This window comes from Athalia rosae, chromosome 2 (assembly GCF_917208135.1).
Source record: "Athalia rosae chromosome 2, iyAthRosa1.1, whole genome shotgun sequence".
NCBI lineage: Eukaryota > Metazoa > Arthropoda > Insecta > Hymenoptera > Athaliidae > Athalia > Athalia rosae.
The window spans coordinates 6,441,014-6,453,227 of record NC_064027.1 but is presented as its reverse complement, the minus strand read 5'-3'; the positions used below and the strand labels follow the sequence as shown (position 1 = coordinate 6,453,227).

The 12,214-nt window shown below is 45.9% G+C and overlaps 1 protein-coding gene across 5 annotated transcripts in view; it reads left to right on the top strand.

The window, feature by feature from the left end:
* The first annotated feature begins 8,182 nt into the window (after positions 1–8,182).
* Positions 8,183–12,214, top strand: part of LOC105684547 (dachshund homolog 2) — a 182,984-nt gene continuing 178,952 nt past the window's right edge. For all 5 annotated transcript variants that reach the window (XM_048651403.1, XM_048651402.1, XM_048651401.1 and 2 more), the window contains exon 1: positions 8,183–10,229. In XM_048651403.1, coding sequence (XP_048507360.1) covers positions 9,409–10,229 — 821 coding nt within the window. In that variant the 5' untranslated portion in view covers positions 8,183–9,408. The remainder of the gene's footprint in view (positions 10,230–12,214) is intronic.

Genomic DNA, 12,214 nt, shown 5'->3' with positions numbered 1-12,214 from the left:
ACAATAGCATTTTTAGCTTACTACTGATCATCTGTCGTAACATCGTAAATGAAATCGAGACCAATTACTCCCAAGTATATAAATGGAGTAATGCGTTAGAGATAGGGCTTCTCAAACGTTGTTTCTCATGAAACAGATACAGCCGCTATATTCTGATCTAAATATTGGTGCTTCAATAACATCTAACAATCGCGTAGAACCCATGAAACGTTTATGCCATGATGATCTATGGAAAAGCATCACCGGAAATCCATGTTGGGATCAAGCTGCTGCAGCTAGAGATTGAAAATAAAATTTTTGGACAGATGTCAGCACTCTAGATAATCCAGAGCTTTTACAGTAATCTAATCAGTATCATCAAATATCGAATACATTTAATAATCGATAGAACCTTCGTGTAGCTTAAATGAAAACTAGCATGGTTGATAACTGTAACTAGCTGGTAACTAATTGCTGATATAAAATGTTACCTGCCCCTCACATCGCGTTCAGAAACAATACCAAAGGACCACGCGCCGTTTATCATCAGAAATAATCCGATTTTTTAGTTTAAGAAGCCTGCGGAAAGAACGATGGGAGGCAATAAAGAAAATTTATCCTTTTATACGCGCCGAGCGGAAGTGACGTTCGATGTCGCAAAATCATAAAATTGGGTCCCGGGCCCAAGCAGGGTTCCCTCTTTTTCGCACCCTTCGGAGTAGTTTGGCCTTCTTACGGCTTCATCGGTCTGCACATTGATGGCTATCGATCATATTCCGAACCCTTACAATTTTATGGTAATATCCGTACGCTATATACGTACGGCGTATATGGTTTTAAGAATGTCGAACCTGTGCCTTGCAGAGTACTCTGCGTAAGAAAATTCGGCAAATCTGGTTGCGACTCCCCAATGATTCCGTGGTGTTTTACGGGCATATTTTCATCCGTGAGAAGAATCCCGAGAGTACAGCGGGTGTAGGAAAAGTGATTCGAGGTGAGGACCAATCTGCGAGTGTACGGTATACCAAATGAAGGGGTTCGTTGACGTTGCATTACCACGAAAAACGGGTTTCTGAAATTAGTACGTAATCGCATATTATAAACATATACATACGCGTGTATAGTATATATATATCTGGTCGTTGCGGAAATGAAGTGCAGTGCACATATATACAACTTATATATATACTTTTGTTGTACCTCGGCGGGTATCTAACTCGGGATCAAGCGAAAGCCGGCTGTCCTACAACGAAATACGATAGTCTGTGGGTAAATATGTTCTACCTGATCGTGCCGGATCGCGCGTCTCTTGGCTGCGTCGTGCAAACTTAAAGTCTACCTTATACCGCGTAGGTATACGATGTACGTAGGTATGTACAGTATGGATATCTACAACGTACCTACCTACCTACCTACCTACCTTCGGCTCCGCCTAGCCGTGTAAGTAGCTTATAGGTATACGCTGCTATATACCTGCTGACTGCTACCGCCACTCGAGGTTCACGTCTCGTTATAATCTCTCGTTATCATTATCAATGTATATATAGATGGTACACAATGTCGACCTATCCTCGTATTTAGGGATGAACGTACGCATCGTGCCGAGAAATATAATAGATGAGAAGACGTATAGGCATATACAACCACAATTATAACTCTTACAATTCCGAGAGGTATAACGTTACAGGAAAGCTCGGTGACAACGGCGTTTAAAATTCACGCGAATATAATCTGAATGGAAAATAATCTGTCCAATCTACTTAATCGTCGATCAACCATCGGGAAGATGAAGGGGTTGCAGCAGCCGCATATATCTAATACGTGCACGTTAAGTGTAATGTATGTAACGCATGTATTAGAGGGTGTACATATGTACCAAGTATATGGGTATGTATGGATTGTTACATACGTGCACACATATATACATATGATATTCGGCGGCATACGTTACATTTAACGTTACATCTGCGAGGGATCACTGGCATTAGGTGTACAAAAAGACCATCCATCATATTGGGACAGACCTGAGTTTAAAATTGGGGCCGTTCTTCGTGCGTCTAACTAGTTTTCTACGTGCGATTATAACGGAGATTAGATTTTGTCCAAATATTAATATTGGATATTCTGAATGCATATACTCGTGCGCAGCTATAGAACGAAAGTTTCGCTACTCAAGCATATAGCGCGCGGGTTATAATAACGCCGTGTCTTTTATCGCGGCGTCTGCAGGGCTCCACCGCTGCAGGAATATCTGCCGACATAAAAATAATATTTTCCTACGGAGGCACGAGTATCTGCTGCAGGCCGAACGAGTTCGAAGCTCATTGTCGGATGATCTTTGCGTGTTACTTTCTTTCTCTCTTTTCTCTTCTGCGAAAGCATCCCTCATTTCTACCCAGCTGCAGATTTTCGAGACCACGTATATATAATTCAGCTGGTTGACGATATTACTGTACATCGAAGCAATTGCTGGGCTGAGCGGCGTGTAAAATACCGTATATACAATAGCGTTGTACGATTATGAAGTAGAACCGTTAGATTTATAATCACGTTGTCGGTGTAATAGAATCATAAAAATTTTATGGAGCGTCAAACCGACGCGTTACACACTATTCAACGATATTAGGTATATTACACCAAAGTAGGCGACGTCAAGTTTTATCGAGTTTCTATGGGTGCTGCACCGCACAGGATGATGGAAAAATATATATGATAATAAACCGTATATTGTAATGACGTATAGAGAGATGACGATGTAATATATATATACATATATATCGATGGGATAAATACAGTCGTGCAGGGGATATATAATTACGACGTCACCATCGCCGCCTTGGATTCAACGTTCGACAAAACGTGATATCATATTCATACACAATTCTATACAATACATCCGCCTCACGTGCCCTCCGTGCCCCTCGCGAATAATTATTAATCGAAAACGATGGATGAGCGATAAACGAAGAAGAGTGGGTATACGCGAAATAGAAGAAAAAAACAAAAAACCAATGAAAGTGAAAAAATAAATAACAAAATAAAGATCCACATACTTTGCCTAAGCGATTTGAATGCAAATTTGAACCGTGAAAGGATTACGACGCGTCAGCGCGATGACTGAACGAGTGATTGTTGGCATCAGGGTAGTCTAATACTTTGAATAGTTCGCATTTACAATGGGCTTTATTGGCGGGAAAACTGAGGGGGGGAGGGTATATACTACGAGGTTCCGCAGCAGCGTAGTAGGACATCCATCACGCGGTGTCAACCCGATTGTCTTCCCGTTCGTAATGGCGCGGTAAAGTTTTGGATGTTGGTCCGTGTAATTATTTATAAAAAGTATAGCTGTACGCCGAAATTGAACCGTTAAAAATCAGGCCGTATGAAAATCTCCCGGTCCCCGAATCGTATATTTTTGTTTTCTCAACTTCCCTTTCGTTCGCGAAATCCGTAGGCAAGAAAATTGGTTCACGTTGCATCGAGACAATATTTCTTCTTGCAGAAACAAAATTCATCCATAGGCCGATATAATGCGTGCAGTGCTCGTTTGGCGTGCAGGCTATTGTGCCATATTAAAATTAGCTTTCTATAATGCATTTAGCAGCCTGGAGAAACGTCACCCGGTATATTATGTTACTCGTATACACGTATACGTATCCTATGTCGTTAAAGACGCGTTTTCACCTCCCCGCCTTATAATTTTATAATAATTATATAGTTTTCCTCAACAATCGCCGCTGCAAATTGCTCTATAAGGCAAACGCGCATTTTGATAAAGGACTAGTAAATAGACATACACACATACGTACACATCTATGTATATATGATAATCTAATCTCGTTATAATTCGATTGAATTATTATATCTGTAATTGTGCACGGGCGTATACATATGAGCATGTAACACATGTATAAATGCGATCTAATTTTGCGTGCGCGGTCGTGTAGCACATGAATTTCGTTTTTTTCAACCGCGCGTCTATATACACCGAAGGTAATTATCAAACTCTCCGAACACGTGGATATACGTGTGTAACGGGCATTATTATAATAAATAGCAATTCGTTGTACACGGGTACACACATGGTTACGGACACCCGTCGACCGGAATCATAATGGCACGTTATCGGATAAATAAAACAGATAGCCCGCTGCACATGTAGCGGCCAGGGCGAGGGTGAAACTCGATTACGAATAGGTAACACTGACTACTCCACAATATAACGTCGCTGCCGGTGCTGCTGCGCTGCTGCTGCGCATTTTTCTATCGTGTAATCACCCGGCAAACTCTTGTTCCACGTTACACGTTACGTACAACATATGAATACCTGTACCCCCGATATCGAACCCATTCGAAAATATGTATACGAGAGTTTCCATATTTCTGTCCAATGATCGTCTGTTCGAGAATTGAGAAATTTCAACGTCTTCGAAGTTGAAATTATAGAAAAAAATTCATTGCATAGAACGAGTTGATTCGTTCGCAATGATCGGGTACCTATGTTTTTTTTGTACATGACATCAAAAATATATGAATCATAATCCTATTTGCGCACGTATAGGTATACCTGTGTGCGGAAAACAGTATGCAGCACGTTCACGTTGGGGCTGTACGGTGTACGCATTCATGTACAGATTAATCGCCAGGTATTATATATATTGCTTTCGCGATTCATGAATTATAAAATCTTGGCTATTGTGCCGGAGACGATGCTTATCAATGAGGATCGTTAGAGCAGCATGAGATATACGCGTGTATATAGTCGCAGCTTATAAGCTGCCGTCCAGCTTCCGTTTGTATGCTACCGGCTCCTATATAGATCATGGTATATATACCGTACATTCTAACCCTACGATTCGTAATTGGCGCATACATATAGATGCACTTGCGTATATACGTCAATTATTTCGAGGGGTGCATCGCGGTAGTGTTGCACCGCCTATGCTGCGGCAGGATGAGAGATGAACGCGCTATGTTATATCATCTGTATGTATATGCCGGCCGAGAGTTAACATACGTGCAACGTATGCGTACGCACATACATGATCGTGCTGAAATTTTTTGATACGTTGCATATATACATATGGCTCCGAAGAGAATTAGTCACGATTATATACATATATCATGATATCGTTATACCTGGGTATATCAGCACATCGAAAATCGAGACGAATATTACGTGTATTGCAATATAATTATCAATTCACGCGTACCATGGATTAATAACGTCGTATAAGAACGTGTAAATATATCCATAATGTACGTGACAGGTATACGCATCGATATATTCCAGGATATGCGACATGGTTATACGTCTAACCGACGTTACGTACCAAGGTATGGCAAGGTGTCGAAGAGCGACTGTAACAAGTTGACAAGGTTACACGGGTTATCGGTCATCGGTCATCGTGAAAAGGATCGCATCGTACATTAGATGGAATAAAGATATACGTTGCGTCTGTGTGCAATGCACATATGTATACACAAGGTACGCATATGTAAACCGACGCGGGTGTATTGTGTATGGTTGTCTCTCTGATTATCCGGTATTAATTCCACTAATTGGGGGCATATATAGTGGCTGCAGCATGCAGGTCTTTCTGGTCAACGCCGAAAAGTTCACCCTAGCTCTTAATATATCATAATCTTCTCAGCTAGTTTCCGTCTCTTTGTCTCTCTCTCCTTTCTTATTACACAGGCACCGCGACGTTGTACGTTGAAGTATGTGGGATGTGAGATCATCTATCAGGAGATGATCGACGATCCGCGGCCATGCAGTTATAATCTATAGAGATGTGTGCAGGTAAAAAGACAGATCTCACAATGAATTATGGATTATCATACATATACGCTTCGTGTATGTGCAACATATATGCGCATCGAATTATTCTAGGATCCGCATAAATTTTCGAGCGCAATTTCGTCCAGCAGCAGTAGTAGGTGTAAAAGGGCTGCAGCGCATATTATAGCTGGTTTGTACATCTGGATTATAAGAGTATACCTAGGTATTGTAATATCGACTGCAGCATTGATAGCGCGATGCTCCGAGCGATATGCGGAGTGTGTTGCGGAGAGAGGGTCCGGTGATGTTTCGGGGGTTGTGCGAGGTCAAGGGATCAGCTGTGTACGGTTATACCGCGTGTAGCCGTAGGTACGGCACAACGAGGAGGGTCTCTACTCCTCGCGGATCTGGGTCACCGGGACGACGAGGGGGCCGAAGGGTCGCGCGACGGGATACGACCGACGCATCGCAGTTCGTCGTCGCGGGAGTAAAACGTTCGACGGGGTGCCCAGGAAAAAGAGGGGACTCAGCTATGCTCCGACTGACTCCCCCGCGACTATTATACGCGTATGTGCGTCCGATTTATCCCATCGCAGCCGCACGCATCACTCGTACGCGCGATCCGCGCCTTCGATCGTCGCAAGATGTGTCGAATGCTTAGGGGGAAAACAATCGTATCCGTCGAATCGTGCATGCTATGGTATGAACTATAGAATGCATGATTCGAGAGGCACACTTCCGGCGAGGAGATATGTCACATCCGGTTGTAATTAGGGAGCGATCGGGTGTTGATTTCCGAGTAAAATGAACGTCGGATTCGAGTATTGTGTATCGGTCAACTTACTGGTCCTTATGGAGCAGGTTGGAAATTAACGTGGATGCACGTGCGAACCGCATCTGCCGCAGGACAGAGCGGTTCAGATGCGGATGTTTCAAGAGCTCGTCTCGAGTCGGACGCACGTTTCGGGGGATTTATGCATACGTGTATATATCGTATGCGGGTAGGCTGTGAGGATACATAATACTGCAGTACGGAAGAGGGCACACTGTATAGGATTTGTGCTGCAAATGATATCAGTTTCACAACAAATACGACACTTGTGGAGACGGCAGCAGCAGCAGCAGCAGCAGCAGCAGCAGCATAGTAGCGCGATGAGAGTATACAGCATTCGTGGAAGTTGGCCCGATATATGTGGCTGCAGTCTGCTGGGATATAATGTTTCCGGCACACCTGTTGAACGGCAATTATACGTTTGATTGACAATTGAAAATCGACATTTTCTACGAATCACAGTTGTTATGTTACACAGATCTCTTCAATTACGACCCCGTAATGGGTATACAATTACTGCAGACATTCAATAAAAATTGTATAACTTTCACATTTCCCGACATGCGCTGCGCCGCGGTATACGCACAGTTGGATATTTCCACAGTTGAATATTTCCAATGTCCAACTGCGCGGTACCTCAATGAAAATTGGAGCGAACAAACTCTCTGCGTTGCACCGGTATGGATGTTTGCAATCGAGCGAATGCGAGGACGAGGAGAAAAAGTAGAGATATATGGAAGTTATAGCTTGGGATCGACACTTCGGCGGTGGATGCCGGAGGCTGTGCAACTAGCCGGATAAAGGCACGACGCATCATCGAGGAACGTTGTTAATTCGAGCGAAGTACAGGTCGCACGGTAGTCGGCATAGCTGCCGTGGGAGCACATACAGATATTAAGGTATACGGAGGCGGCGGTAGGTAGGTATGCACGTACCTTACATACGTGCGAGTACGTGTATATATAAAATAGGAATAATGCCGATGGTGAGGTACCGGCAGCTATAGACGGAGGAAGGAGGGCGGGTGGGCTTGCAGACTGTCGGGGCAGAACGACAACGAGAACGACAACGACAAGGGAGGTGGAATGAGAAAAAAGGGGGTAGAAACGGGGGCGGGGGCAAAGGGGTGGCAGGACGAAGAGCGCCCCGAGGTGTATCGATTCGAACGCGGACGACATTCTTTGGTGCCGCGTTGAGAGACAGAAGAAGTCGTCGCGCGGGAGGGCGCGGAGCGGGTGAGGGAAAAAAAAAGGTGAACCCGCGGCGGGTGTGGGGGGCGCCATCCCCCGAAAGGCCGTCGTCCCGCAAAACACTTGGCGTCGTCGCCCGAGTCCCGGTCTCGATCCCCTCTCCGTTCCGCCGTTTCCCCTACGAGTCGGCATTCGTTCCTCTCCAGGTGGGGGATTGATCGGCTCGACGGGGAGGGGGCGTGGCCGGGAGGGAAACGATCACGTGAACCAACTGGAGGGCAAGAGGGCCGCCGATCCTCGACCAATCGGGAACAGGCTGCGCGCTCACCCCGCCCACACTCCCCGGCCAAGGGCTCCAACTGATGTTTTTATTTATTACATCTGTGACTGGGGAAGGGAAATACTCCCAACTGGACTGCCAGCGAGCGGCTGCTACTTTGAGAACGAGCGACGCGTTCCTGCGTACGGGTTCCGTCGACGTTTCCAAAACCCCGCCGTTTCCGCGTACAGTTTTCCTAATCTTTACGAACATTAAACAACGCGCGAGACGTGATCGTATTTAGGAAGCGGGCTCTTCTCAGTTACAAGCTGCATTCGCTTTCGTGCAATAACCAGTTTCCGGTTTTAATTTACATTCGCGATTTATTGAACCGAATACGAATATCATCCCCGAAATTATATTCAGGTGAACAACGCGTGTCGCCGGAATCGCTTCTGCAGTACGATCCCATCCCTCGATCGGGACGAGTCGATCCGATTTCGAATTCGATTTCGAACTACATATATTCCAAATTGACAAACGTCGAAGATCGGGTAAAATATATAACGCGAAGTGTTTCCAATTCGTCGTCGCGTTCACGTATACGTGCAGCATGATAATATATACTTTTGTTAAACACAGTGCGGTATAATCACATCGATATATACGTCGAAGGCGTCAATTGGGTGATTGTTCGGACTTTTTTTTAAACCAGCCAAGTTTTCGACACGACCAGTGAACTCTATACGCCAGGCATTCGTAGATATGATCGTTAATATCGAGTGACAGTGCAGACAATTTTCGGAGTAACAAGCATACAGTGACAACGACGTGTTCAGATATAAATATAAATTGCAGTGCGTACCCACGGGGTCTTCAAAATTACACCTAGGCTTATCTCAGTTTGTGGAATTTAAACGTCAAAATCATAATCTGCACCTACGATAATCATTGCACACGGTGTGCAGCCCACTTGTTCCAGTTGCACAAATGTTACGAGAACTCGTGTGAATCGTCATCCCCCCGATCCTGAGGCGATCGCGGTGCCGCGGGGACGCGAATAAATATGATGTCACGTATCCGTCAAAACTGAGATATATAAACTGACGAAAAAATAAAAACAAAAAAAAACTTTGTATAATTCTATTGTGTATATGTGATGTATACGTACGTGTCGTATCAACTACCAACCGACATGCAGTAATCAGATAGAAGTGTAGCGCGAAGGTATAATCGACAGGTAGAAAAAAAAAGAAAAGAGAAACGAATAATACTTCGAAACTGTCGAGTGTCGAGAGGATTTTCACAGTTCGTCGTAGTACAACCTAATCGGAAGTACGTCGGAGCGGAGTGTGTCGCACAACCCATGGACCACGGAGCGATGGACAGTTCCTCTGAACACAGCAGTCGCGCCAGCCCAGTCACTGGTAGCCCTAAGCATCCAGCGCACAGTCCATCGAATCAGAGTAGTCAACCTCAACAGCAGCACCACGGTTCCCAGCAGCATCAGGCCCCGCAGTCCCACCAGCAATCGCATCCGAGGGATCAGATCCGCGAGCAAATACGCGAGCAGCAACAACAGCAGCAGCAGCAACAACAAAATCAGCACAGAGGTGTACCGACCCCGGGGTCACCCACGAGAGGATCGCCTCCTCAGGGAATACCGTTGAGTCCGCCTCCCTTGTCGGCTGGAGGAGGTCCGGGAGCTCCTCCGGGAATGGTTCCTCGAATGCCGGGATTACCACCGCCGGGCCTGGGACTCCTGGGTCAGCTGGGAGGAATGCTCGGTGGACATCACGGATCGCCGCTCGAACTAATGGCCGCACATCACGCGGTACTGCCGCCCAGATCCTACAACAGTCCACCCCCGATAAGCTCGAGCGATCCGACCGCGAACGAGTGCAAATTGGTGGATTACAGGGGGCAGAAAGTAGCCGCGTTCATCATCGGAGGCGACACGATGCTCTGTCTCCCGCAAGCCTTCGAATTATTCCTGAAACATCTCGTCGGCGGACTCCACACGGTTTACACTAAGCTCAAGAGGCTCGATATCGTACCCCTTGTTTGCAACGTCGAACAAGTAAGGATCCTACGTGGACTCGGAGCTATCCAACCCGGCGTTAATCGCTGCAAACTACTCAGCTGCAAGGACTTCGACGTGCTGTACAGGGACTGCACCACCGCCAGGTAAGACGCTTTTTTTCAACGAATTCGCGAATCGAATCGTTGTCGAGTCGTCCTATCTCGTCCGGTAGAATTAACGACGAGACCACCGGCGAGACGACCGTGAAAAATTCTCGATCGACGACGAACGGAGGATGATGGAAAATAGAAAAAAAAAAAAATCACGCGCTATTAGGCGACAAGCGACTGCACCAGCGTCGTCGAGTAGAGACGCACACGTACGCAACGGATGTCGTAATTGTTTTTAACCGGTTGCTACATTACGTGGCAGCTACATTATATATCACATGCGTACACACGAAACGGAAGCCAACCGATCTTCGCATATATTAATGCAGATATGCCGTGTACGCGCTACCAGGTGTCGCCTCTGGGCAGCAGTTCATCTTCGGCGAAAACCTTTTTAAGCCCTTTTGATACCGATATTCCAAAGCTCGCATCATCTGCACGTGTATAATCGCTTTGATATACATATGTATACCTTACTGTATACAAATGTGCGAGTATTTATCACTCGAGAATCCCCCCCGCGATGATTTTAGGTAATAAAAATGCTACGAATGTCCAGATCGCTTATCCGCATCGCTGCCGATCATCGATCCGATCCATATTCAAACACGCAGACGGATTCACGACAGTGTTCGCTTTCTAGCCGGCGAACCTTGTACGCGACTACTGATCTGTATTATATATTGTGTGGTTTCATTCACATTTCATCCTTCCAAAATCTCATTAAGATCGTTACGATTGATATCTAGCCAGTGTGTACCCGGTAGTAGGTATTACACGGTGTGTGGAGGAAAGAACGTTGAGAATTCGGAGCAATTATATTCGAGTATCGCACAAAAATTCTTCACGACCATTAAGCGCATATACGATGAGAATTGTATATAATCTAATTTGAAAAATCACGCAATTGCGCGCAGCGGTTAGCGGAAAACGAAGTATGTAGGTTGGCCGCTGCATCGGTTACACGAAGACGATAGCGCGCGCGCGCGCTTTTAATACAGTATGTAACACGTCGTAATAATATAAAAGAGGCGCGTGCCAAAGTCGGAGGATTTCTATTAGTGACTTGGAACCACATCGCATACGTATCTGTATAGGTATATACACGACGGTATATTGTCACCGCAAACCCTGCCAACAGGTGTCTCTTTCACCGGAGTTTCTCTCAATGAATTCCCCCCTCGGTTGTAGTACAAACCGACGAACCGACCCACCCGCCCGTGTATATTATAGCAGACGGCACGTCGCTGCCGTTGCTGCCGCTGCAGCCAACAGACGACGAAACGTAATGGTAAACGGAACGACAGGGGGATTCGGCACCGGGAGCAAAACTCCCCGAGTCCCGTACGCCGCGCGGCGCGCGGTACCTACACCGAGATACGCGTTTCCTGGCCGTATATATTTTGTCTTCGTTTCGTAGCTCGCGATTATTAAACCAGCGGCGTACGTACGTACGTGCGGCCTATCATTTTCTTACAAAGTACGCACGATATCGCGAAACGAGATTAAATCTAGAATCGGTAACACACCTCGTTGAGCGCGAATTGCAGCTACGAATTAAACACGTTATTCCGTATGGTCGGGAGTTACGTTTCGCGGGGATGATTCTTCATCAACTCGAGCGGCTTCCTTTTAGACCACCGCACTCTCCGGAACCGAGTGAGATATAACCGCATCGTTGTGCGCGAACACTGCAGCAATATACATTTTTCATTGCGATATATTCGCCCGATGCGAGCGGTTGCTCGTACTTGTTTTATTTTCCCCATCTCATAAGTCCGATTTTGCCTTTTTCGTTTTCGCGACATCCGAGGTGCGAATCTCGACGCGGGACGGGACGTTCGCGTTTGTACAGTCGGGCAATAGTTTAGCAGTCGGTCCGTTGCGCAGTGGCACTCGGAACGGAAACGGATTCCAGCGCGGGTGAGAGAAAGCGAGTCGGATAGAATTGAACGGTGTGCGAGTGTGAGAGAGAAAAA